General features: G+C 48.5%; 1 protein-coding gene across 4 annotated transcripts; it reads left to right on the top strand.

The window, feature by feature from the left end:
* The first annotated feature begins 17,253 nt into the window (after window positions 1-17,253).
* RnrS (ribonucleoside-diphosphate reductase subunit M2) lies at window positions 17,254-24,081 on the top strand. 4 transcript variants are annotated; one of them, XM_065431212.2, is made up of 8 exons: window positions 17,375-17,393; window positions 18,052-18,178; window positions 19,062-19,106; window positions 19,387-19,665; window positions 20,394-20,527; window positions 21,183-21,411; window positions 21,967-22,185; window positions 23,812-24,081. In XM_065431212.2, exons 2-8 carry the CDS (start codon window positions 18,089-18,091, stop codon window positions 23,962-23,964), a joined length of 1,149 nt encoding a protein of 382 aa, XP_065287284.2. In that variant the 5' UTR covers window positions 17,375-17,393; window positions 18,052-18,088; the 3' UTR covers window positions 23,965-24,081. The 4 variants fall into 4 exon arrangements, with proteins under 4 accessions (XP_065287285.2, XP_065287284.2, XP_070395934.1 ...); XM_065431213.2 differs by lacking the exon at window positions 18,052-18,178 and having other exon boundaries at window positions 17,254-17,393; XM_070539833.1 differs by lacking the exon at window positions 17,375-17,393 and having other exon boundaries at window positions 17,893-18,178.
* Window positions 24,082-25,494: the final 1,413 nt, after the last annotated feature.

The raw sequence follows: 25,494 nt of genomic DNA, 5'->3' as shown, positions 1-25,494 counted from the left end.
TGCTGATTTGAGCGAGTTGTTTATTCATAGTGAGCTTGTTTAGCACTGACAAACATGCACACATTGAGAAGGGGCACAGGACCAACAAAGTGCTTCGTGCATGTGTCGTGTGTTCATTGTCTGCCAGCGCCAAAACACGTTCACAATTTGGTTTCTGGCGAGAGTTCACTCAGTTAGCAAGACCCAAATATGCAAGGAAACGTAAAGAAATTGGCGGCGGCGTTGATGGCGATGCTCTGGCTCGACGTGGAAGTTCGGCTTCGATTTTGTCATTGCTGAGCTACATAATTAATTGAAAAAATGCAGATTATGAGAAGGTAATTTACCAGCTTATGTAGATGCGTTTCTCACTTTGTCCATCTGAAAACATTTATCAGCTAAATGCTTTATTGGCAGCTCTTTGATCGATGCCGTGCCTATCAACTTTGGTCAAGATGAGCAGAAAGGCCGCACCAGCAGAATGCTCACTAGCATTTAGCTCATCTCAATGGGCGCCTAAATTAGTGAAAAATGAAATGGTTTTGGGGAAGGCCCACGTTTGTCGATTTGTTACAATGAGGAAAAAGAAAAGTATGATGTCTGTATAATACTAGCATTGCACCCGGGACCGATGGCCCCGGGTGCAAGGGGCCAGTGGGAGGGGGGTGTCATATATGTCTGAAGACACCCGGAAATTGTCGATATCCTCGCCTTCCTCGACTACAACAGGGGGGGGGGGGGTGCGGATAGGGGTGACAGAAGACCTATGGGCCCCGGTTGCCAGACGACCTAGCTATGCCACTGCAAGAAAGCCAACCTCTCAATAGCAAGGGTGCAATTTCTTCCTTTCTTTTGCAGCATCACTCCCAATTCCGAGCTTATTGCTTGACAGCAAGTGCAATGTGTAACGACTTGCACAGGGTCAAATGTCTCCATGGTTACAGGCACTTAATACTTTATAATAAAGCACAGGCTGGCGAGGACAGCTAGTGGGAATTACTAAATTTTCCAACCTAACACCGACACGAAACAAGTATACCATGTTTTAGTATGGTGGCTTACTAGTCTAGTTTTTTAACATTTACAATGCAATTTCAATGTTCCGACATAACACAGCTTGCTAATAAATGCATATGCATATTACTATTCAATATTTGAAACTTTGTATTTGTATTCAAACATTTGGTATTTGCGCAGGTATGTAGGTATTCGACATCAAAATTTTGTTTCTATTATGGCAGAAGTTTCTGTTCTTTGGAAATAGGAGGTGTCGGTAGTCACTTAAATTAGTTAATGATAGGCTCAAAGAGTCTTGCATGACTGCACATCTCTTGACCCTAGCAGCAGTTAAGGAAGCTATACAGAAAGGATCGGAATAATTCGACCACTAAAGGCCGCTCTCGCTAAGCTGCCTGCTAATTCATTAATAACTAATCCTTTGTGACCAGGCACCCATACCAACCTAACTAATGTTAAGTGAGAGGGTATTAGACAGTGAAACATATGTGATATATGTGAGCCACTATTTGCAGCGAGAGCCGATAAAAATAATCCTTTACTATTACAACTTCGGAGATCAAGGAATTCACTTTCTGTAAATCAAATGTGACTGCCAGAAATTCAGCTAAAAGTACTGGAACATTTTCAACGAGAAGAAGGAACCGAGGGGCCTGATAGTCGGCAAGTGTTAATGAAAACAACCAGTCAAAATCGGAAGAGAAAATTCCAATTCATGATTTTCCTTCTCATTGCGATGTATCTGTCGCTACGATTGTGTTCATTTTTAGCTCCAATAAGTGATTTTGTAACAGCCCATTTAATATATCGTAAGAAATGTGTTTTGCGTTGTTTGGTTATATATTGTTGCAGGAAGAAAGCAGGCCCACGAGTGTAAATTAATGTATATTTACAACTGGTGTATATGGCGTTCAGGCAACTGCCAGACTTCGTCTTCCTCTAGTCCATGTCACCTTCTTCTTTCCCTTCACCGTAACTTCACCCTCCCGGTGGGGTTAGCTCCATCCTGGTGCAAGTTTGAGCCTCACTTAATGGGGGGACATAGGGCTTGAGCCTGGCGACGTGAACAACATCGCTGGTCACGTTGGGAGGCACTGAAGGCTGACTGACTAGGGCGATCTTGTCTGTCGCATCGGACAGCTGACGTAAGATCTGGTATGGACCAGAATAATGGGAAAGTAGCTTTTCCAACAGGTCGACGTGACAGGAAGGCGTCCGGAGAAGAACAAGGGAACCAGGTGAAAAATGGCGGTCTCGGTGCCGAAGGTCATAATGTTGCTTTTGAGAAGCTTGCGAGACTGTGAGGCGATGACGAGCGACATCTCTGGTCTGGGCGGCTAAGGCAATATCATCGCGAGCGTAACCAGTGCTGGTTGATGGTACTGCAAAAGGTAGCAACGTATCAAAGGGCAAGGTGGGGTCGCGGCCATACAAACGGTAAAATGCTGAAAATCCAGCAGTGTCGTGGCGGGACGAGTTGTATGCAAAAGTGATGTATGGTAAAGCGACGTCCCAGTCGCGGTGATTGTTGGAAACGTACCTGGCCAGCATGTCATTTAGTGTGCGGTTGAGTCGCTCGGTGACGCCGTTCGTTTGAGGGTGGTACGTGGTAGCAAGCTGGTGTTCTGTAGAACAGGAGCGGAGCAGATCATCGACGACCTTCGATAGAAAGTAGTGGCCGCGATCCGTGAGTAACTGGCGAGGGGCGCCGTGGTGCAGGATGACGTCGTATAGTAAGAAGTCGGCGACATCTGTAGCACAGCTGGCTGGCATCGCTTGTGCGATGGCATATCTCGCGGCATAATCTGTTGCCACAGCAATCCATTTGTTTCCTCTAATTGAAATTGGAAAGGGGCCAAGGAGGTCGGGGCCCACACTGAAGAAGGCCTCTGCAGGGATATCAATTGGTTGAAGCAAACCAGCAGGAGTCATAGCAGGCGTCTTCCGACACTGACACAGGTTGCAAAAAGCGACATAACGGCACACAGAGCGATAAATGTCGAGCCAGAAGAATTGGCGCCGCAGGTGGTCGTAAGTACGAGTGATGCCCAGATGTCCAGCAGTAGGAGGAGGAGGAAATAACTTTATTGAGTCCTGAGGAACCCCTCCCCACCCACTCTTGGTTTAGTGGTCGGCAGGGGTCGTGAGCCGCACCCACGTTGGGACGGGAAGCCCGTGAGCCTCCGCCCTTTCGTGAACCCTCTGGACAGCCCGGAGCTGGATCTGGTGGTGGTCGTTTCACAGGGCGTCCACCCAGTCTTCTTCTTTAGTGAACATGGTGCCGCTTAACACGGAGCATTGCCAGAGCATGTGCGCTAGTGAGCAGTACGATTCGCCACAATCCGGACATTGCGGCTCTACTTCTGGTGAATAACGGCTCAGTCTGCCTATCGAGGGGAACGACCCTGTCTGAAGCATTCTGAATATCGATGACTGTGGTCTAGTCAGTTTAGCGTGAGGGAGCGGGAAGGTCCTCCTTGACAGCTGATAGTGCTTTGTTATTTCGTTGAAGGTGAGCAGCGGGTCTCGGAGCTCCCCTCCCTCCCGGCCACTTCGCTCGCCACGATCGGCGGGGTGCGTGAGTCCTCGCGCGTGTCCGTGCGCCAGCTCGTTGGCGTTGGGAAATTCGAGGTGCACGTCGGCCCCCATGTGGGCTGGAAACCATTTGACGATGTGATGACCCGCGGCTCCCTCGCTGCCGAGGACGGCCGCCACTTCCCGCGATATCGAGCCCGAGGTGAATGCTCTGGCCGCCGATCGCGAATCTGTGTAGACGTAAGGACGTTCGGGGTCCCTCATTGCCATGGCTATTGCCACCTGTTCGGCCACTTCGGACGTTACCCCCTTGACCGATGCTGCGTTAATTATCGTACCATCCCAACGTATCGAGACGACCGCGTACTGGTCGCTGCGCCCGTACTGGGCCACGTCTACAAATGCCGCCAGTCCCGGGCAGTTGGCGGTCGATTTCAGCAGTGCTCGGGCCCTCGCATTTCGGCGCCCCTCGTTGAATTGCGGGTGGACGTTTCTCGGAAGCGGTTCTACCTTGAAAGTGACCCTGACCGCCGCGCTGAGCGCAACCTTGCGTGCGTTGCACTCTGCCTCTGCATTTATCCCTGCTTCTTCTAGGATGCGTCTGCCGGCACTGGTGGTCGACAGCCGCACGACCTGTGCCTTGGTCTGCGCTTTGATGAGTTCTGATAGTGAATTGTGGACCCCTAACCGATCGAGCCGCTCCGTGCTTGTAGTGATCGGAAGATACCACCCTTTTGATGCTCTTGCGCATCAGTGTCTCTATCTTGGCCGCGTCTCTCTTGGTCCATTTTAGCGCCGAGGCTACGTAATTTATGTGACTCATGAGGAAGGCGTGGTAAAGTCTGATGAGATTACTCTCGCTGAGCCCTCCCCTGCGGTTCGTCACCCTGAGGATCAGCCGGAGCATGTTCTCCGTTTTGGACGTGAGTTTCATGACAGTTTGTGTGTTACCGCCTTTAGCCTCAATTAGCAGCCCCAGGATTCTTATAGTGTCCACTCTGGGAATCGGCTAGCCGGCACTCGTGTGTAATTTGATCGGTGTTTGATCGATCGGCGTCAAATTCCTCATGCCTTGTTTCGAGGGCCTGTACAGCAACAGTTCCGATTTGCTGGGTGACAGACGGAGTCCCGTTTCCTTCAGGTACTCTTCCGTTGTGTCCAGCGCCTCTTGAAGAGCCCGCTCCAGCAGTAGGAGCGTCGTGAAGTTGCTGGAGCACAGCTAGTCGAAGGTGCTTGGGAACGACTAGGAGGAGCTCCAGGCCATCAGGACGAACGCTATGACAGCATAAAGTTCCATCGCGCAAGGTGAACATCCAGAGGGACGGGACATTGGGCGAGGAGCTTAGGTGTTCCATTAGTGTTCGAAGAACAGGATCTTGGCATTGCTCGTCACCAATATGGAGGAAGCCGTAAAGGGATAGTACACTGATGGTTGAGTCTGCATCGATATGGTCGGGTAATCCACGGGATTGCAGGACAGGCAGTCAGCGTCCTTATGCAGGTGCCCTGACTTACTGGCCTAAATAAAATAGAAAATGTATATTCTTGCAGACGCAATGCTGAACGTGCAAGTCGTCCAATTGGGTCCTTCAAAGAGGAGAGCCAGCAGAGGGCATGATGATCGGTTACGATGCAGAAGCTCCGACCGAAAAGGTACAGTCGAAATTTCGCGACCGCCCCTACGAGCGTGAGACATTCTCTTCAGTAATGGAGTAATTTTGCTCGGGCATGGAAAGAAGGCGGCTGGCATAAGCGATGACACGATCTTGGCCCTGTTGACACTGAGCGAGACCAGCGCCGATGCCATGACCACTCGCGTCAGTTTGTACTTCGGTGGGCGTAGAATCATATGGTAGAATGGTCAAAGTGTGACAGAATCGGGGAAGTTGTAAGCCGCTCAACCAGGGTAGAGAAGGCTTTCTCCTACAGTGCTCCCCAAGAGAAAGAGACATCTTTCTTAAGAAGGTCAGTGAGAGGGTGAGCGATGTCGGCAAAATTTTTCACAAATCACCAGAAATAAGAGCGTAAGCCCAGAAAACTGCGGACGTCATTTGTTGAACAAGGTACAAGAAAATTTAGCACGGTGTGAACTTTCTGTGGATCAGGTTGGATTCCGGTAGCATTTACGAGATGGCCGAGCATGTTAATTTCACCGTGCCCGAAATGGCACTTGGAGGAGTTTAGCTGAAGGCCAGCCCTGTGAAACACGGAGAGTATGGTTGTGAGGCGCCGCCGGAGGCTCTCAAGGTTCGGCGTAAACACAATCACATCGTCGAGGTAACAGAGGCATGTAGACCATTTCAAGCCACGCAAGAGAGAGTCCATCATGCGCTCGAATGTAGCTGGCGCATTGCATAAACCAAAGAGCATGACTTTACATTGGTACAGACCGTTCGGTGTGATGAAGGCGGTTTTCTCGTGGTCCATCTCATCGACGCTAATCTGCCAATAGCTAAAGCGGAGGTCAATTGATGAAAAGTATTGGGATCCGTGAAAGCAGTCAAGAGCGTCATCAATGCGAGGCAGGGGATAAACATCCTTCTTTGTTATCCTGTTGTGGTGATGATAGTCAACGCAGAGGCACCACGAGTTGTCTTTTTTTCTTTACTAAGACAAGTGGTGATGCCCACGGGCTACTGGATGGTTCAGTGGTGTCTTTGTCCATCATCCTTTCTACCTCTTTCTGTATGATGGCCTTTTTTGTTGCGGAGACACAATATGGCCGTTTGTAAATGGGGCTGGCGTCACCGGTGTTGATGCAGTGCACAACAACAGATGTCTGGCCCAGTGGACGGTCATCCAAATCAAAGATATCCCAATAAGATGACAGGAGGTGACGAAGAGCTGTTGTTTACTCGGAAGGAAGGTCAGGGGCAATCATCTTAGTAACATTCTCTGCAGGCGTCGAGTACGAAGGAGTGGGTGACAAAGGTCCGTTGGTACTGAGGAAGGATTCAGAGGTCAAAGAAGAAATATCAAATTCTTCCAAAAGAGTGATATGCGATACGGTGTGGCAGCACATGCGACGAAAATCCAAAATTGAGGATGGGCACGAGAGCGCAGTTTTCGTGGATCCGGATTAAGGTGCTCGGTATAGGCATGCAATATTGCGCGACAAAACCATGTCAGAAAGCGGCGACACGTCTTACTCGCCATCAGGTAAGGCAGGACAGCGTGTCAGGAGGACATTTGTAGCCACCTGTGCAGACAGCCTTGCAAACTCAGCAGAACATAAGCGGTGTGAAGCACAAGTTGTTGCGTCAGCAGGAAGTGGCAGGTCCAACTGTACAACACCTGTGGAGCAGTCAATTTGGGCACAGTGTTTTGAAAGGAAGTCGAGGCCGAGATTCAGGTCGTGCGGACAGTGCTCAAGGAGGATAAATAAAACAATGGTATAATTGCTCCCAATGGTCACATGTGCTGTGCACATTCCAAGAACAGGTGAAGTACTCCCATCGGCGACTCAGACAGTGCACGGTACGGCGGGCCTCAGAACCTTTTTGAGTCTTCGGCGTAGAGCAGCGCTCATAACTGAAAGCTGCCCTCCTTTGTCAACGGGAGATATAACAGGAACGCCATCGACTTTAATGTCCAGTAGGTTTCCACTTGTAGACAGGGTCAACAGAGGATTTGTGGGCCGGGTCGGAGTTGCAGCTTCACCTCCGGGAGCTGCACCGCCTAGTTTTCCAAAGGGAAGCGACCGATTGCAGAAGGGGACAAAGAGCAGTGAACAAGAGACGAATGGGACCTACGGCGTTGCAGAGATGGGGAGCAGCTGGATCCTGGTGAAGCACTGTCGGCTTTGATGTTCCTAGTAGGGTGAGAAAGTACAATTGTCTGGCACTTTGCAGTAGTGACTCGGAGCCGACCACTGAGGAGGCGACGACCAGTGGTTGCGGCAGTGACGGGCGATGTGTCCAATACCAGAACAATTAAAACAGATGGATTTATCATCCACTGTGCGCCAGTCTCTTTTCTTTTCTTTTTTGATTGGGTGAGGGAACAAACGCGAGTTAATGACATCTTAGTTGAAATCAAGAAAAAGAAATGGGCATGGGCAGGACATGTAATGAGGAGGGAAGATAACCGATGGTCATTAAGGGTTACGGACTGGATCCCAAGGGAAGGGAAGCGTAGCAGGGGACGGCAGAAAGTTAGGTGGGCGGATGAGATTAAGAAATTTGCAGGGACGGCATGGCCACAATTAGTACATGACCGGGGTTGTTGGAGAAATATGGGAGAGGCCTTTGCCCTGCAGTGGGCGTAACCAGGCTGATGATGATGATGATGATGATGGTGCGCCAGTCAGCTGGGTTGCAGAAAGCTTTGAGTCTGGGAGGAAGCGGTCGGAGTATTCTGGTAGGTGTTTGTATGGCAGACCGAGCAGAGAGATGGAATGCCCAAACTTGCTATTTCCTCCCGAACGACCGCTTGTATAAGGGAGATAGTGGGCACGCTTTCCCGACAGTCTGAACGAACTGGAGCCGGAGCTATGGCCTCAAGCTCACGGTGAACGATGCGCGTTATATCTTCCGGTCCTGTCGGCTGAACGAACCGCGGTGGGTCTTCACAAGAAGATGTCGTGGTGGTATTGGGCAATCTGTCGAAAGTTTGAGCGACGCGGCGGCCCTTCGCTTGTTCGAAGCGCCGGCACTCCTTTATAATTGCATCCACAGTGGCACAATCTTTACACATCAGGAGATTGAAGGCATCGTCTACAATGCCTTTTAGTATGTGACCAATCTCGTCTGCCTCGGTCATGTTCTTATCAGCCTTGCGACAGAGGGCCAGCACATCCTGTATGTACATGACACAGGATTCTGTGGACGTCTGAGCGCGGCATGCAAGTTCTTTTTTTGCTGCCAGCTGACGACCTACAGGTCTGCCATACAGGTCTCGCATTTTGTCTTTGCAGACATCCCAGCTCATTAGTTCAGCTTCATGTGTATTGCTTCGCAGTTCCTCTCAGATAAAATATCAGGTTTGTTAGCATCATTGTTGGATCCCTCCTGTTGTTGTCGCACACTCGCTTGTACATCGTAAGCCAGTCCTCGACGTCTGCGTTGTCCGTGCCACAAAATGTATCCGGGTCCCGCGGATGAATGAGGATGACCATTGGCATGGGCTGCTGAGGCATTGTCGCTTGTGTCGGTTTATTTGCCAGTGTCGCAGCAGGTAGATGACGTCCGCTGCGAAGTTCTGTGATTGTACCCACACCTTACACCAACATGTTGCAGGAAGAAAGCAGGCCCACGAGTGTAAAATAATGTATTTTTAGAACTGGTGTATATGGCGTTCAGGCAACTGCCAGACTTCGTCTTCCTCTAATCCATGCACGGAGCAAGAAACATTTAGGAGTGGAAACTCCGCTGTTTGCGGCGACCAGAAAAGGTCACAAGCCCGCGGAGCCACTATCATGCTGGCGGCCTGAAAAGAAATTACTGCCGTTTCGGTTGCCAGGGCAACCGTTCGAGTGTGTTGCTCCCGTTCAGCCGCGCGTGTTTTACTTCTAGTGAGGGCACGGAGGAAATGGCCGGAGAGCGCGCCAGAGTCGCCTGCCCGGGCGCTGCATTTTTTTTTTTTCGCTGCGGCTTCTATGCACCGCATGGCGCCACCACTGCATACGGCCCCGTCAGCGCATACAATTGTGACTTTATCTGGTCGCCCGCGCTCGCTCGCGCTGACGGGAGTTTCACCTCCTAAATGTCTTACTCCGTGACTCCATGTCACCTTCTTTCCCTTCACCGTAACAATATCGTCAAATAGAATATGGAGATTCTCTCTCTGCCAATAAGAGAGATTTCACTTTATCGTATATCTAAGGAACCAGCAAGTGCCTGTACAAAGACGACCCGAGGAGTGTGGAACCAATACCAGGAAGAGAGAGAGAGAGAAATAAACTTTATTTTGAGACCAGGCTTCTTGAGCCCAAAGGTGGGTGGCCTCCTCAGTCCAGGTAGCCATGGCTCGCTGCCGCCGCCCGAGCCCTGTTCACCAACCACAGCTGGCTGTCAAGGTCTTGCGTCACCAGCAGAGCCTCCCACTGGTCTTTCGATTCTTCCTCCATATCCGCTTCTTCCTGGTTGTTATCGCTTGGTGGCGATGATGACGGTGGTACTTCGCGGTTATTTCTGCACTCCAGCACCATATGGCGCAAGGTGTTCGGCGTGTCCAGCGGGCAGAACTTGCAGTCTCGCCCGTAGATGCCCGGGTACATGGCGTGCAGCAGTGTTCCGTGTGGGTACGTTCCAGCCTGTAGTCTTCTCCAGGTTACCGCTTGGTCCCTACTCATCGTCTTATGCGCGGGCGGGTAGCGACGCCTCTGCTTCCTGTAGTGCGCCAAGATATGCGAGTACTTCTTGGATATGCGTTCTTCATCCTCTTCACAGTCGTCGGTACGCGTTCTCTGCGCGTCGGAGATGGCTCGGCGTGCATGATCTCGAGCCGCGGCGTGCGCCGCCTGGTTCCCCGTGAGAGACTCGTGCCCCGGTGTCCAGAGGATTTGTGCTGCCTCTATCTTGGTGGTGTTCAAGACCTGAAGCGCTGCCTTTCCAATCCTTCCGTTCATATACCTTCGGCATGCTTCTTGTGAGTCCGTCACCACGGTAACCATGGCCTTCTTGCACGTTGCGATGGCCAGGGCTATGCCCACCTCTTCCGCTGTGCTCGCGTCCTTGGCACGTATGGATGTGGCTGTAAGTTGTTCGCCCTTCTCGTCGACCACGCTGATTGCGAATCGGTCGTTGGTACTGTACGCAGCTGCATCTGTATATCTAACGTTTTCTTCTTTGTTGTTGGTGCGTTCGAGTATGCGCTTGAGCGCCTGTGTTCTCGCCTGTCTCCTTTCCTTGTCGTACTCGGGATGCATGTTTCTGGGAATGGTACTTATGTGTAGCTTGTCTCTGATCTCGTGTGGGATACGCTGAGGTAGGTGCCTTTCATCCTCGACTTGGTAGCCCAGATCTTGCAGCAGGGCTCTTCCCGTCCTTGTCAGCTTTAGTCTTTCCAGTTGGTTGACGTTGTGCGCCTCCACGAGCTCTTCCCACGTGTTGTGGACTCCCATTTTGAGTAATTTCGCTGTGGACGTGGAGGGGGACAGACCCAAGGCAATTTTGTATCATTTTCTGATGAGGGCGTTTACTTTGTCTCGTTGACTGTTCTTCATGTCAACGTATGGGGTCCCGTACGTGACGATGCTCGTGAGCAGCGCTTGTATCATTTTCGTGCAGTCTTCTTCCTTGAGTCCGTGGCTTTTGCTCGTCACTCTTTTGATAAGGCGGGTTATTTGTTGCACTGTTCTTTGAATTTTTTCCAACTCTGCTCCCCCGGCCCCATCCTTTTGAATCAGGAGTCCGAGGATGCGGAGCGTCGTAACCTGCGGAATCATGATGCCTCCCACCTTTACTACCGGGTCTGGTATCTGCTGCGGTTGTCGGCCTCTTGTACGTTTCCTTAGCACCAAGAGCTCCGATTTTTCAGGTGCGCACGTCAGTCCACATGCTTCCAGGTACTTTTCCGTAGTGTCAACCGCTTCTTGCAGAGCGTCTTGCTGTTGACCTGTCGACCCTCCCGTAGTCCAGATGGTGAGGTCGTCAGCATATATTGCGTGGCCAATCCCTTCTATTTGCTTCAGTTGCTTGGGTAGTGTGCTCATCGCCAGATTGAATAGCATCGGCGAAATGACGGAGCCTTGTGGCGTTCCCTTTCGCGGTATGTCGAATTTCTCAGAGCGTAAGTTGCCTATCCCCACTGTGGCTGTACGTTCTTTCAGAAAAGCTATGATGTAATTATATACTTTTTCACCGCAGTTATATACGTTGAGGTGCTGCAGTATGGCTTCGTGTGACACGTTGTCGAAAGCCCCTTTTACGTCAAGTGCGAGGATGGCTCTTTTGCTGTGCGTGTCCAGCTTGTCGATGAGGTGCTGCAGTATGGCTTCGTGTGACACGTTGTCGAAAGCCCCTTTTACGTCAAGTGCGAGGATGGCTCTTTTGCTGTGCGTGTCCAGCTTGTCGATGACTTTTTCCTTGATTTGCAGCAACACGTCTTGCGCGGACAGGTGAGCTCGAAATCCGAACATAGTGCTTGGGACGTGTTCGTTGTCTTCGAGATAGTCGATCATGCGGTTGTGCACCATGTGCTCGTAGAGTTTTCCAGCACACGAGGTTAGGGATATAGGTCGAAGGTTCTGCACGCTGATGGGCTTGTTGGGTTTAGGTATCATGGTTACCTCGGCATGTTTCCATTCCGGTGGTACTTTACCTTGTTGCCAGCACTCGTTGATGTATTTTAAGAGCGCGTCTACAGAGGGTCCGTCAAGGTTCCGGAGTGTCTTGTTGTTTATTCTGTCGTACCCCGGCGCCGTGTTGCGGGTGAGCTTGCTCAAGGCCCTCTCGATTTCTGCTTCTGTGAAGGGCCGATCCAGTTCCATATTTGGCTTGCCTCGATACTCGTCGAAGTGCGAATCTACAGTTATGTTTCGCTCAGTACCGAGGAACTTCTCCTTCACTTCTCTGATAACGTCTTCCTCTTTCCCCGGGTGGTTGTGTATGAGTCGCTGCATTTTCTGTTTTGTGGCGTTCTTGTTCTCCTTCTTTGATAGGAGAGTCTTGAGCACCGCCCAAGTGCGCTTGCTGCTTAAGGTACCTTGAAGCTTGTTGCATGTTTCGCGCCAGTTCTTTCTTTCAAGTTGTTCAGAGTACTCTTGCGTTTCCTTGATCAGCTTAGAGATTCGAATTTTGAGTTTCCGGTTGCACTTGTTACGCTGCCAGCGTTTGGCGAGACCCCTCCGCGCCTCCCACAGGTGGAGTAAGTGCGGGTCGACCACGGGGGTGATTTGCGACAGCTGGATTGTCCTCGTATGCTTCTCGGCTCTTTCCACGACTCCTCTGATCCATATTGTTATGTCGTCTATCGTCGCATTAATGGCACTCTCATCTTTGCGAAAGGCCTGCCAGTCCGTGATCTTGGCTTTTCCTATCTTCATCGTTGCTTTGTGGTGCGGAATGATCGTTTGCACTATAAAATGGTCGCTACCAAGATTCTCATCCATGCAGCTCCACTCATACTGTTTGAGTCCGTGTACGAATGTGAGGTCGGGGCTGGTGTTTCTAGATACACTGTTTCCGATGCGCGTGGGTGTGTGTGGGTCGTTGAGTAGCGTGAGGAGGTGTTGTTGGGCTACGTTGTGCACGTCTTCTCCTTTTTTCTTTGAGGCCGCATAACCCCAGGCCACATGGGGAGCATTAAAATCTCCAACGACTATCAGCCCGTTACCCTTGCTCAGCTTCTTCACCTCTCTCATAAGCTTGTCTAGATCCTTTAGGTGGTCCTTTGGTGGGCTGTACACGTTCAACACAAAGAGGCTTTGCTGCTGTTTTTTCTCGGGTACGATTTCGACGAGGGTGTGTTCGATGCGGTGTTGGATGTCGTGTCGCTGAGCGTTGATGGCTTTCTTGGTAAGGATTGCTGTCCTCGTTTTACCGTCAGTGACGTGAGTGAGGTAACCACTGACCTTGAAGTCTTCTGCTTCGGTTTCTTGTAAGGCTATAATGTCTGGGTCAAACTGCTTGCAGAATTGTACAAGGTTGCTTCTCTTACTTCGAATAGAATGACAGTTCCATTGCCAAATTTTGAGCCGTGGGTGTTGCTTGTAGTCATCTTCCTCTTTAGATTGCCTCGCCATCTTGTTCGCTTAGGGTCTGCATCATCTTGGCTTCTCGCGCAGGGTACTTAGGTTTCTTGCGAGCATTATCTCTTTCTTCTAGCATGTGAATGCGTTGACTGAAACTTTCTCCGGATTGTGTCATTTTGGTCTGTAGAGCCTGAATCTGGTTCTCTATTTCGTTCTTGAGAGATTGGAAGCCAGTCTGTATCATCTGTGTTACCGTGTTTTGCATAACCTGCGTTACTGTGGACAGTGTGGTTTCCATCATGATGGTCACGTTGGCGTTGATGCGGTCTTCAAGTGTCTTGAGGTCGTTCTGGGTTATCACCGCTTGGTTCGACAGTGTGGATGGCTCTGGTCTGTTGACTTGTTGATGACTCTGTTGGTGATGGTGGTGGGGGTGGGGATGAAGGCCGCGGTAGGGGTGTTTGCGATTGCTGGGTCTGTTCTCTCCGTAGTTGTTCTATTTCTCGCATCAGGTACTCGAGCTGTTTTTGTGTGCGGGCTTCCTTCTCTTGTGTCTTCTTCTTTTGCTGTTCTAGCTCTCGCTTCAATTCATCGTTCTGTTTTCGGAGAATCATTATCGTGTCTTCGTACCTCGAGTGTCTTGTGGTTTGAACGCCATTATTTTCTTTCGACGTATGAATGTTCCCTCTGACGACGTTGGCCCAGCTTACCTTGCGCTGTGTGTTGTCGTGTTCCACGCCCGTTGCCGTTGTCCGGGGAACGCTCTGTTGTCTTTCCCTTGATCGCGATCCCGACTTGGATCTGGATCTTTTTGTCTGCTCGGCCTCATTCGGTGACTGTGGCGATGGTGACATGGTCATCATGTGCTCGTTGTCGTTGTTAGGTACCATGCTGGCCTGGTACCAGAAGCGTCTCTGTCTCGATCTTGACCGCTCCCTGACTCTCAACGGTGGCGGGGCTGGTTTCAGCTTCCTTCGACAGTCTACCCGCCGTTTCATGGGGCATTCCGCAGAGCTTACATTTCGGTTCGCATTGGTGGTTATTTGGATCAGCGTTGTTTTCTCCGCAGTTGTCACATAGTTCATCGTTTGGATTAGGGCAGACGTCTTGTCTGTGTCCTATCTCCCCGCAAGATCTGCAGTACTGCACTGACTTTCGGTAGGGTCTGCAGCGGGTAAGCGTACATCCAACTTTAACGTAGAATGGAACGTGCGGGCCCTCGAAGGTGATCACTGCCGACGTCGATCTTCCCAGCATTCTAGCGTATAGGATTTTGCACTTGTTGGTTGTTGCTAGTAGATCTACTAGCTGCTCGTCGGTGGTGCCTTCCTCTATTCCGTGAACAACGTCACGTACAGTGCCCGGAATTGGCTTGAGGTAAGGTGTGACTTCGTATGTTGCGTGTCCTATTTCGATGCTTGTTATTTCTGCTAGTTTAAGTGCGCAATCCTCTTCTTCGGTACTTGCCAGAATTAAGTTTTGTTGCCACTGTGTCTGTATGATCACCTTGGCGTAGAGCTCCTGGGGTGTGACTCCGCACGCTTGGGCTAATCCTCTTGCTATCACTCCGTCTTTCCAGTTTGACACTTTCACACCGGCTTTAGGTCTGTAAACAATCTTGTAATGGTTTTCTGGTAGCGGTGGGGTCGTTGGCAAGCGAGGCCGTGGCTTGCTTGCGTTGTTGTGGCCCCATGGCTTTTGAGGGGCTTGCCGTTTTCCATCATTCGTGTTCTGTCCCGTGCTGAGTTCGCATGAGAACTCCTTCTGCGTCTTCGAAGTTGCGATGGATTCTTTCTTCTTCTGTTGTCGCGCTAGTAGCATCACCCATGGTCCTGTCTGGCGTAGTGTTTTTCCGCTGTTGCTGTCGAACGTCGGCTCCGTGTCGTTCATTTCTGCTTCATTATTTGTTATTCCTGTTATGGAGTTCGTTCGGTCAACTTCCATAACGCTAGGTTGCCGCTGCGTTTGAAGAGGGAAAAAACATTTAAAAAAGCCGTTGTCGGGTGGCCCGGCGTGCACGTGGATCTCGAGGCACGAGGCGCGAGGAGCGGAGCCTCAGGCAGCAGGGCTCGACGATCGCGAGTAGGCTTAGCTGGGCACGGCCGTCACCTTGCAAGTTTCAGGATTAGTACTTGCGTGAAGAAGAAACTCACGGTGGTGTGCGTGGTCTCTCTGAATGGCGCTTCTTGAGCTGAGTCGAATGCTGCGGACAGTCAAGCGTTGCGAGGGGGCGATCCGCAGGAATTGCAAACTGAATCAGGAGCACATGTAGAGCAAGTCTGCTCGGTTTGCCCTCTTCTTCTTCTGCTTTTACCAGGAAGATTAAAAAAATATTACAAGCTGAGATTAAAAATAAAAATATACAAGCAGTATTAAACAGTTGGTAGTTTGCGCTACGTCCGTCCATGTCCTGTCCTTCACTTAATATCGTCAGTGTAAAACTAAGCGCAACATAACCATGAGGTATAAAAACTATTTGTAATTTTATTGAGGAATCTTACATATTTAAGAACGTCTGGAAAGTTAACAGTTGAAATCTAGACAAAAGAGCCGGTAAGCGTGCTTCTAGGAATAATATGTTGTTGACAACGAATTTGGGTAAACCAAGGCACAGGCATAAAGCTTCCCACTCCAGAAGAACAAGGGGATGCAATTTATATGCCATCGCACCTGAATATAAAACAAATCCAAATTTCAAAATTGGCCATACGTACATTTTATAAATCATCACAAGAGAGTCTGTCCGCATCCCAGATTGACTGTTGCAAAACCTTCTTAGCATTCCAACCGCTCACACTCCTTTTTTATTTATATATTCAATGTGCTTGCACCAACTGAGCTGGTTATCATATATTATGCCCAGGTATTTTATCGAGTCCACCTGAGGTATATACTGCAGGTGATAGGCAAGGTTTGTATGTGTCGGATCCCTTGTAGGAAAAACTGTACTTGAGCATTTTCTGACATTAAGAGACAGACGAATATTCTGTAACCACTTAGCGCACAGTTATGTTTGCAGTCGACTATGTAAGGAGTGGATGTCATTGTCTGATGAAAAAAATTGCAATGTCATCTGCGTATACATATGTGTGTATGTCATTATGTTCTTGTGGGTGGGCAGCGCGACCCGGACGAAGGACAAAAGAAAGGACACAACACGAGCGCAGACTAACAACTGGTGTATTATTTCAAGCGACGGACTATTATATACAGAAAATGTAAACACGTGTGAAATGACGTTTACCCCACCCACAAGAACATGTTCAATCACCAACTCGCCCAGCTTGCCGTCTTAATTATGTCATTATGACAAGATATAGAGCTTAGTAAAGTGTTAAACAATAAAGGTGAAGTGACAGCTCCGCGTCGAACCCCACGTGACTGTTGATGTCAATTTGAAGAAAACCCTGTCAGAAAGCAATAAAATTCTCTGTCAGTTAGAAATTCACTAAACCATTTTATTATATATTTCGAGAAATCAAGGTTCGTTAATTGATTGCATAATACTTAATGTTCTACACTATCATAGGCTTTTAATATATCTTAAGTTACGAAAGTTGAAATTTGTCTCTGTCATTGTGTGCTAGTTTTATCCGGCTTTCCAGGTCCACATGAGCGTGCCAAAGGGAACAACCAGATCTAAACCCAACTTGACAAGGGCTGAGTGTATAATTTTTTTCTTAAAATACAGGTTTTTCTGCGCTATAGTTTGGAAGTCTTGAACATTCCGTGTTGCTCGCAGATGGATTAATATGCGTGAAACACGGTCTTTCTTTGAATTTCACGTCGTCAGTATTTCGCGTCAATTAAGGCGCTCGTGCGCCTTCCTCGTTCCACGCGTGCGCCTGATGAATTCAGTAGAGCGACGAACTGCCACTGGGCGATCATCCGATATGAGTAGCACCCTAGCAGCACCAAGACAGCACGAAGTCTCGACGCTGGCGCATCTTGTCGAGCGCTTTTATCTAAACTTTGATCCCGTCTGCTGCATGTTGATTTGGACGTAAAGCATGCACGCCAGTATCTTCAAAAATTGTGCAGGCTCATCACACCTCGCGTTGCAACCCTATTAAGGTGCGATACACTGAACCGGACGCGCATCATCGAACTTAAAAAAAAATTCCGTCTGTCGTGAAAAAACTGAGAAGCAAGGGAGTTGCGCGACAAACGATGTTTCCTGTGTGCAGCAAGCACGCATGTAAAAAAGATGAAAGCGACGTCAAACAAGGTATTGGTGTAGCGCTCATTTGCTTCGCTATCTGTTTTTAAAAGGAAGTGGGCCCATATGTTCCAATAAGCTGCACAGCTGCATTCGTGTCTATGGAACGTCGAGGAATGTCAACCAAGCTAAAAAGAAAAACCCCGCTTAGAAAGTGTGTGTCGGTACGAGAGGAAGCGACAGGGCTTTACTTTTGCATGTATTTCTTGCTTTATTCTTTTTCCTTTCGTGTATGTGCGTACGCGCACAAATGTTACCATTACGCACATGTCTGCGTGAATGGCCCTTTTTTGCCTAGAGGAAGACATATTTACTGCGTCAATGCCTCCCTTGCCTGCGTGAACAGACATGCCCGCGTTTTCCAGTTTGCTGCAAGCTCCGCCCACTGAATACTCGCCTGCTCATGTCGCGACCTCTTTTCACTGCAAAATTTCTTAAAGGCACTCCGCGATGATTCGTTTTGACTAACATGATTTTCAAAGACCATAAAAATAATTGTTATAACAAAAAGATAAATAATGTATCTTGCTCCGCGCAAATTTGTGCTTAAGATGAGGAAAAACTGTTATCTGCGCGGGTTTCGTAGGAATCATTCGTTTTTGATTGGACGGCTTTTTCAATGGAGAGAAAGGCTGGTTCGCGCCTGACTCTTGGCGCCAATGCGCAGTTGCGCGCAAATTCTGCTGTTGGAAGGTAACGTTGGCATGACCGCTCCAGCAAAAATGTCTCTTACTACGCGAGACATGAACGTGATCAACAACCTGAAGATCTCTAGCCGGGACAAGGAAAACCACGTGAGTGTCAAACGCATTTGTTTAAAGCCCTGACGCCAATTTGGCGGTTTATTGCCGCTTTCGCGGCAGGCCAATATCCGACATGCATGTGACCTTAAAGATGCAGCCCCAGCAACTGAATGTCTCGTGCGAGCCGTTGTTTAACTTATAAGCAAGAACGAATCGTGTGGCGAATGCTAGCACTGGTAGCGAATCCCTTTGGGCACAAACGATTGTAGTACCAACCCTTCAATTCAGTGATAGTCGTCTGGTGCTCTGGTACTGAGCTTTTTGTGCTAGTCATCTTTGGAATGTCATTAGGCAATTAGGAGAAGCATCTATTTTCTTACCTACGTTTAAGCTGCCTCTTATGGGCACTTGTACCTGTTTCTTTTGAAAAGCGTTGAGACAATAAATGAGCGCGCCAGATGTTCGTCCGTCATCCTCCCGCCAAAAACGGCGGCCGCATAGCCTTGAGGTGCTTTACGTCCAGTGGATTTGACGAGTTTCACATTCAGTTGCCCCACGGACAGCACTTGCGAGGAACTCGGGCATTTTGAACTGCGATCTAATTTGCCGACTTCACTCGCCAGCCAGCGCCGTAGTGCTGTTTCCCTTCGGCTGGTCGCCATGGCAAATGTTCCCGCCCATAGTCGTTGAGTCAAGTTTATCTATTTTGAACATTACTTGTATCTGCAGCTCGTAGCAAAGTGCATATCGAGCACATTTAAAGTGTGAAAAGTGCAGCTTATCAGTACAGCTATATAGTTATCGCAGCAGGCACTCGTAACCGTAATGTTTTCGCACTAAATACAATTACAGAACAATCAGCTGATCGCCTGCTAGTGGTTCCGTATTTTCACGTGTCCGCCCACGGCGATCACGCCCGTTTCCTTACTTGCAGGTGCCCGACCCTAGCATCGCCGACACCGCCAGAGTTGAAAAAAAGGTGAGTGGCATGCTGTTAATTATCTTGCAGCAAATGACTGCGGTCTTGCAAATCCCCGTTCAAACTCTGAAATTGTGGCTTCGATCGGTACACGTGTAGATTAGTTTCGAGCTTTGATGAAAATCCACTACACGCTCGCCAAAGCGCTGTGCCCAGGCACACGCGCGCGCTCGAAAAAAAAAAAAAAAAGACGCAATTCTGCAGGCTGTATCGGTTAAGTGGGGGTACAGTATGCACCATCGCGCTGTGAGCGATGCCAACATGGAGTAATGTTTTTTAGGCGCTGCAGCAGACATCGCCAGTGGCTCGGCGGTCGACATCCGTGGAGGACGAGCCGCTCCTGCGCGAGAATCCTCGTCGGTTCGTGGTATTTCCTATCGAGTACGAGGACATATGGCGCATGTACAAAAAAGCTGAGGCCTCATTCTGGACCGTGGAAGAGGTGGACCTGGCCAAGGACTTGCCTCACTGGGAGTCCCTCAAGCCCGAGGAGCGGCACTTCATCTCGCACATCCTTGCCTTCTTCGCCGCCAGCGATGGCATTGTCAACGAGAACCTGGTATGAACTACGTTCAACTCAAATGCCGATGTCACTAGCATCGGCCAAATTCATTGCGACTGGGCGGCCGCATTTCACTAGTATTTTGTTCGTTCTAGTTCTGTGGATTCCTTTCCTTGCATAGAAAGCCTTGGCAGCTTTACAGCAGACTGGTCGGTAAAATTAAGCAACATTAGCCTGGATGCGGCCCACAGTGCCTTGTTGCTAAGCACACTGGCGATGAGATTGCCATAATAAATGGCAGCATGGGGATAAACTTGACTGAAATACGTAGATTCCCACAAGCATTTCAATGGGGCGAACTGTGAAAACACCTGTGTAAATTTAGGTGCACGTTAAAGAAACCCAGGTGGTCCAAATTTCTGGAGTCTCCCACTATGACATGCCTCGTAACGAGATCGTGGTTCTGGCACCTAAAACCTCATAATTTAAATTTCTCCTAGTGAGCTTCATTGCACGGCTATAGAGTGCAAGAGAAGCCATCTTGTAGCTATAGAATTACATAAGTGCTATTGTCTTTCAAACCTCACAAACAGTACTGTTGTGATGCCTTGATGAATGCGTTTTCCACACAGTAATTCCTGATATTGCATCAGCATGATGTAGTGTTGTAAAGCTTTTAATTGTGCTCTTTTAAGGTATTGCAGCAATTGCATCATATGGCACAGTCAGTTGTTTAGTGTTGTAGCCGCGCATGCACCAATACTGCAACTGCTTCTTCTTCACAGGTGGAGCGCTTTAGCCAAGAGGTGCAGGTGACAGAGGCGCGGTGCTTCTATGGCTTCCAGATGGCCATTGAGAATGTTCACTCCGAAATGTACAGCCTGCTCATTGACACTTACATCAAGGACGCAGCAGAGAGGTGAACAGATTCCTAAGCCTTGCTGATAAGTACATCACTCATTTGATGACATTGCAGCTGGATTCTTGACAAGAGTCTGCTTCATCTGTCTGTTCGTGTCTCAGTCCTTGTTGTCTGTGTGCTGTTTCATCTCTTGTCATCTTTCTCATTAATTGGCCGACCCCATGTCTTTTGTTGTAAATTCTTCTAAACAATTCGTAAATTCAAAGGGCAAGAGTGCTGAAATAATTCAATTCATGCACTATGTGTACAGCACTTGTGGGTAATGTCTTAGTGACGAGCTCAACTGGTAGAATGCACTAACTACAGTATAAGGTGCTAGAAATTATATATACTGTAGACTTCTGTCAATATGACTCTGATTAATCAAATTTTTCGGTTAATTCGATCCCAACTGTAGGTCCCAGCTGGCACCCATGCATTCTGTGGGCCCAAACTTCGGTTATTTCGGTCCCAACTTTTGTCGGATGATTCTATGATTCTACATCTATTGCCGATGTACGTTTTTTTTTTTTTTTCTCATGCAATTTTCTTGCCCGACTTAGTAAGACCATTAGAGACAGCGGAGAGTCAACATAGCTGTAGTAGGAACTGAGTTTAGTTACTGCAATGTGCAGCCTCTCTGACAAGATGGTCTTTTTCCCAACTCTGGCAGAGATCTGCTATTCAATGCCGTCGAGACCATGCCCTGCATCAAGCGTAAGGCAGACTGGGCACTGCGGTGGATCGGGGACCGGAATGCAAGCTTTGGAGAGCGCGTGGTCGCCTTTGCTGCCGTCGAGGGCATCTTCTTCTCGGGTTCCTTTGCGTCCATATTCTGGCTCAAGAAGCGAGGCCTAATGCCAGGCCTCACCTTTAGCAATGAGCTCATCAGCCGTGATGAGGTATGGAGTCCTCCTGCCCAGTTTCCTCATCTCACATTTCATGGGTGTAGGTTCAGCCATTTGGAGTCACATCCTTCCTATCCATGGTTTTCTTGCACGCTAAGCCCCATGAACATCAAGGTTGAACCTCAATCCATGCCCAGTAGGCTGGCTTAGTGCAGTGTGATGACTGAATTGTGCAAATCGCTCTAAGTAGTGTCTGTTGCTGCCAGGGTTTTAAGTGGTGCATCCTAACCTGTGGGCATCATCTCTAAGGCAGAAAAAAAGTAAACAAAACCGATGTTATTCAACTTCTGTCTTCCCCATATGATTGCAGAAGTCAAGCATGTGGGTACATGTGCCTTCCAAGAGCTTGCATGATGCCTGAGCAAAGGCCTCTTAAAGGACTCCAGTTAATCTGCAGTGGCAGCACTGGCTGTCCACCATACTTAAGCTGGCTTGTATGTTTTGTTGATCTTGCAGTGAAACTTGGGTGGCTTTTCAGACAGTGTGCTTGGGAAACTGGTAATGGCTGTATTTAACGAGGTCTGGAACTGCACGTTTTACCCTGTACAGGGCCTGCACACAGACTTTGCCTGCCTCATGTTCAGCCATTTGGTGCACAAGCCATCGGCTATGCGTGTCAAGCAGATAGTGTGTGATGCTGTTGTCATAGAGCAAGAATTCCTGACTGAAGCACTGCCTGTGGCCCTCATTGGTATGAACTGCGAACTGATGAAGCGCTACATTGAGTTTGTGGCCGACCGTCTGCTCGTGGAGCTGGGATGTGAAAAGGTTGGTCACTGTTCCTCCCAAATTTGCTTCAAGTGTTTCTTAATAAAGAGCCAGGTTCACATCATAATGCTCACAGCATGCGCATTGCTTACACCAGTTCTGTGGTGCTGTTACATCATGTGTAACACAAGCCAGTGTTGAGGTTTGCAATATTTCTGGTTCCACTGATGACTTCCACTTGAGTTCATGGCATCTGTGTGTTGTGACATTGACTTAAGTTTGTTGCCCTGTAAAAATGTGCAGAACGAATAGAAGATTTCTATAGTTTAACCTAGCATTTCGTAACATCTGAGCAGGACTTGCATGATGATTTTAGTGGATACACATGCTCCTGCATCTCGGATGAGGCTAAAGGAGTGGGTTGCTACAGGTAATTAATGCACTACAGTGAAGCTTCATTATAATGAACCTCGATTTAATTAAATTTGCAATGTTTTCAATTTAACGAAGCTTTCAGCTATTTCAAACATGCACTTAGAGCCTGTATGGCTGGTAAACCTTGGAAAAACTAGACATGTTAGTTGAACCTAAGTTGTTTGCAAGCATCCTCCACATAAAAAATTAAAAGCATAAACAAAAATTCACCAATGATCACCAATACCCTCTAATGCGAAATTTGAGTGCAGCTGTGTACATGTATTCATTTTGCGATATATTGGCTGGAGTGGACATGTGGTCTCATGTGGCATGTTGCAAGTGAAGTTTAGTGCGGCACTACAGCCTCACTAATATAGAAATTGCGAGAGGCAACGCGTGGGTGGTGAGTGGCCGTGATTCACAGTAGCTGCTGCAGACAGTGCAGCGCTTTGTCTCCACATAGGCAGTGTGTGCCACTCTGGCGCCATCTCGTAGCCATTGTTGCTGTACAGCCCTTCTTGTGTGGCACTGCGCTTCTCATGCCTTCGACATACACTCCTCTGCTCTCCGCCTCATGGTTCTGCTGCACCCTTCTCGTCTCCTTTCCTCCTCGCGCCGTCTTCGCTATTGCGGTCTTTTATCTGCGTTCGCTCGGTTACGATGACGCCAACGCTTGCCGTAAGAACAAGCACCTAAGAGCTATGCTGTAAAATGTTGTCAAAGCCTGCATGCTGGGATGCAGTATGCAAGAAACATCACTGCACCATTTGTCGCGTTGGTAAACAACTTGCAAAGGCCGCAGGGCAAGGGTGGGGAGTGGGTGAATGCTCGATAACGTGACGCGTGTGAGCCTCTTCTTGTGTGAGCGTCTCATCCTCTGCCCTTGCTGTGGCTGTATGGCCGTCTAAATGCGGGCTACACATATCTTGGAGGTATATCTGCAGCAAGTGCAAAGCGCAACCTGAGATGGTTGGTGCCTTGATGCGCATTGTTCCCGTGCATCTAGTGTTGGTGTTTGTCTTCTCTCAAGTTTCTGAAATATGAATGTGAAGTGTTCAAGTGCTCTGTGACAGCGAGTGTTTGTGGTCATCGAGTGAGATCTGTCCGTATTTGCCTGAGCGGATGCAAAGTCTGCTCAATAATACTGTTTCAAATGTGCGTGTATTTCATATGTTGCTAGCAAATGTTTCGAACGTAATGCAAAATTGGGTCTGGTTGAGGTACGTTTTCTGCATTGGGCTGACTGAGTCTTCATTATTCTTTCCACAGGTTTACAACTCTGAGAACCCATTTGACTTTATGGAGCACATATCACTGGAAGGCAAGACCAACTTTTTCGAGAAGAAGGTCGGTGAATACCAGAAGGCTGGTGTCATGGCCAACAAGGAAGACCAAGTGTTCACTCTGGATGCTGACTTCTGAATTCCTCGTGCATGCGTCTTTATTTATATACAACATGCGCATCGATGTGTTCGTGCGCTCTACATGTACATAGCGAATACAATCTCGAATACTGGTGAAAATAAAGCATTTTAATGACTTGTGATGTTTCATTGTTGGCCGAGTGCACTGGCTTCCTTGAGAAAAATTGGTGACCAGAGCTTTAGCAATTGAGGTGAACACAGAACATCAGAGAACTTGGTTAAAACATGTTGGCAGGCTAGTTGGTTTGAATCTATGATAGAACGCGTAAGTGCAACTGAACAATGGATGTAGAAAGAAACGGATACACAGAGACAGTGCTGTCTCTATGTTTGTACGTACTTCTTCAGTTGCACTTGCACATTCTATTATGAATTATTAGACACTCCCCGGGACATTCAAGCACTAGCCTGATGACAAAGGCACTTGTAATTCCTTCTCTAGTACTCAACCACTTCTAATGGAAAGATCATAGTGCATTACAAGACCAGAGGAATGCTACTTGTCCAGTCCTATTCCATTTTTAGAAAAAAACCCATTGACGTTGGCCTTGACGATGACGTGGGCGGTCAAAAGGTTTCGATTTCTTCACTCTGCACCGCCTGGGCATTTGCATTTCAGTAGTTTCAGTAATATATAGTGCTGTGCTGGTTTTTGTGGCTTGCACAAACGGCAAAAAATGTGATGTCACAGAATTCCTGAACATTCTCTGCCACTTGACCAAGAGCAGCTGCAGCAGCGAATCCATTGCTCTGTCTTGGCTTCATTTCTCCATTTACATTCTGCGCAGAGAACTGTAGTGCCACCTGTCGGGCACTATTTTACTCACGGACGGCAGTAAAGGGAAGTGATTGCATACGCAATATGACTCCCCACTCACGTGTGGGCGAGGTATGTGGACCCTTCAGGTGAAATCTTCTCGTAAACCAAGTCTTTTCTTCGCACGAAACAAGTGCTGCAAGGTTTCTGTAATGGCATTTTAGAAATCCATGTCAACTTAATATGCAGCTTTAGTGTCCCTTTAAGGATAACCATTGTGGTGCAGTTGCAGCAGTTCTGAGCCCAGAAACTATCCATGATCTGACAATGGAGGTACTAATTGTGGCAGTGGATAATTAATTGGAGGTACTAATTTCTACTTGGCTGCTGTCTTCTGAAGAAATGGAGGTTTCAGAAGGGGGAAAATTGCCATGGTTGAATACAGTTAAACCAAGTTTGTTGAGGGATAGTACGGTTTTGCCTCACTACATACAGTTGAATACAGTTAAACCAAGTTTGTTGAGGGATAGTACGGTTTTGCTTGCTTTGGGAAAGGATACACATGCTGCTGAGTGCTGTCAGCAACTACTGCATCTACAATTGCACCATAAGACAACACTGGTATGCTGCTCGGCACGGCAACAGCAGCGAGCGGATTGACCTTCATGCTGCCTCCTACTTTAACGCAAACGAAGCTACCAGCACTAGGTGCACTTTGCCCATATCGCTTTCAAGATATGGACGCCCACACGGCGTATGCAGCAGCCACCG

The sequence above is a fragment of the Dermacentor albipictus genome, chromosome 6 (genome assembly GCF_038994185.2).
Source record: "Dermacentor albipictus isolate Rhodes 1998 colony chromosome 6, USDA_Dalb.pri_finalv2, whole genome shotgun sequence".
NCBI classification, from domain to species: Eukaryota; Metazoa; Arthropoda; class Arachnida; order Ixodida; family Ixodidae; genus Dermacentor; species Dermacentor albipictus.
This window is presented reverse-complemented; position numbering and strand designations above follow the sequence as displayed.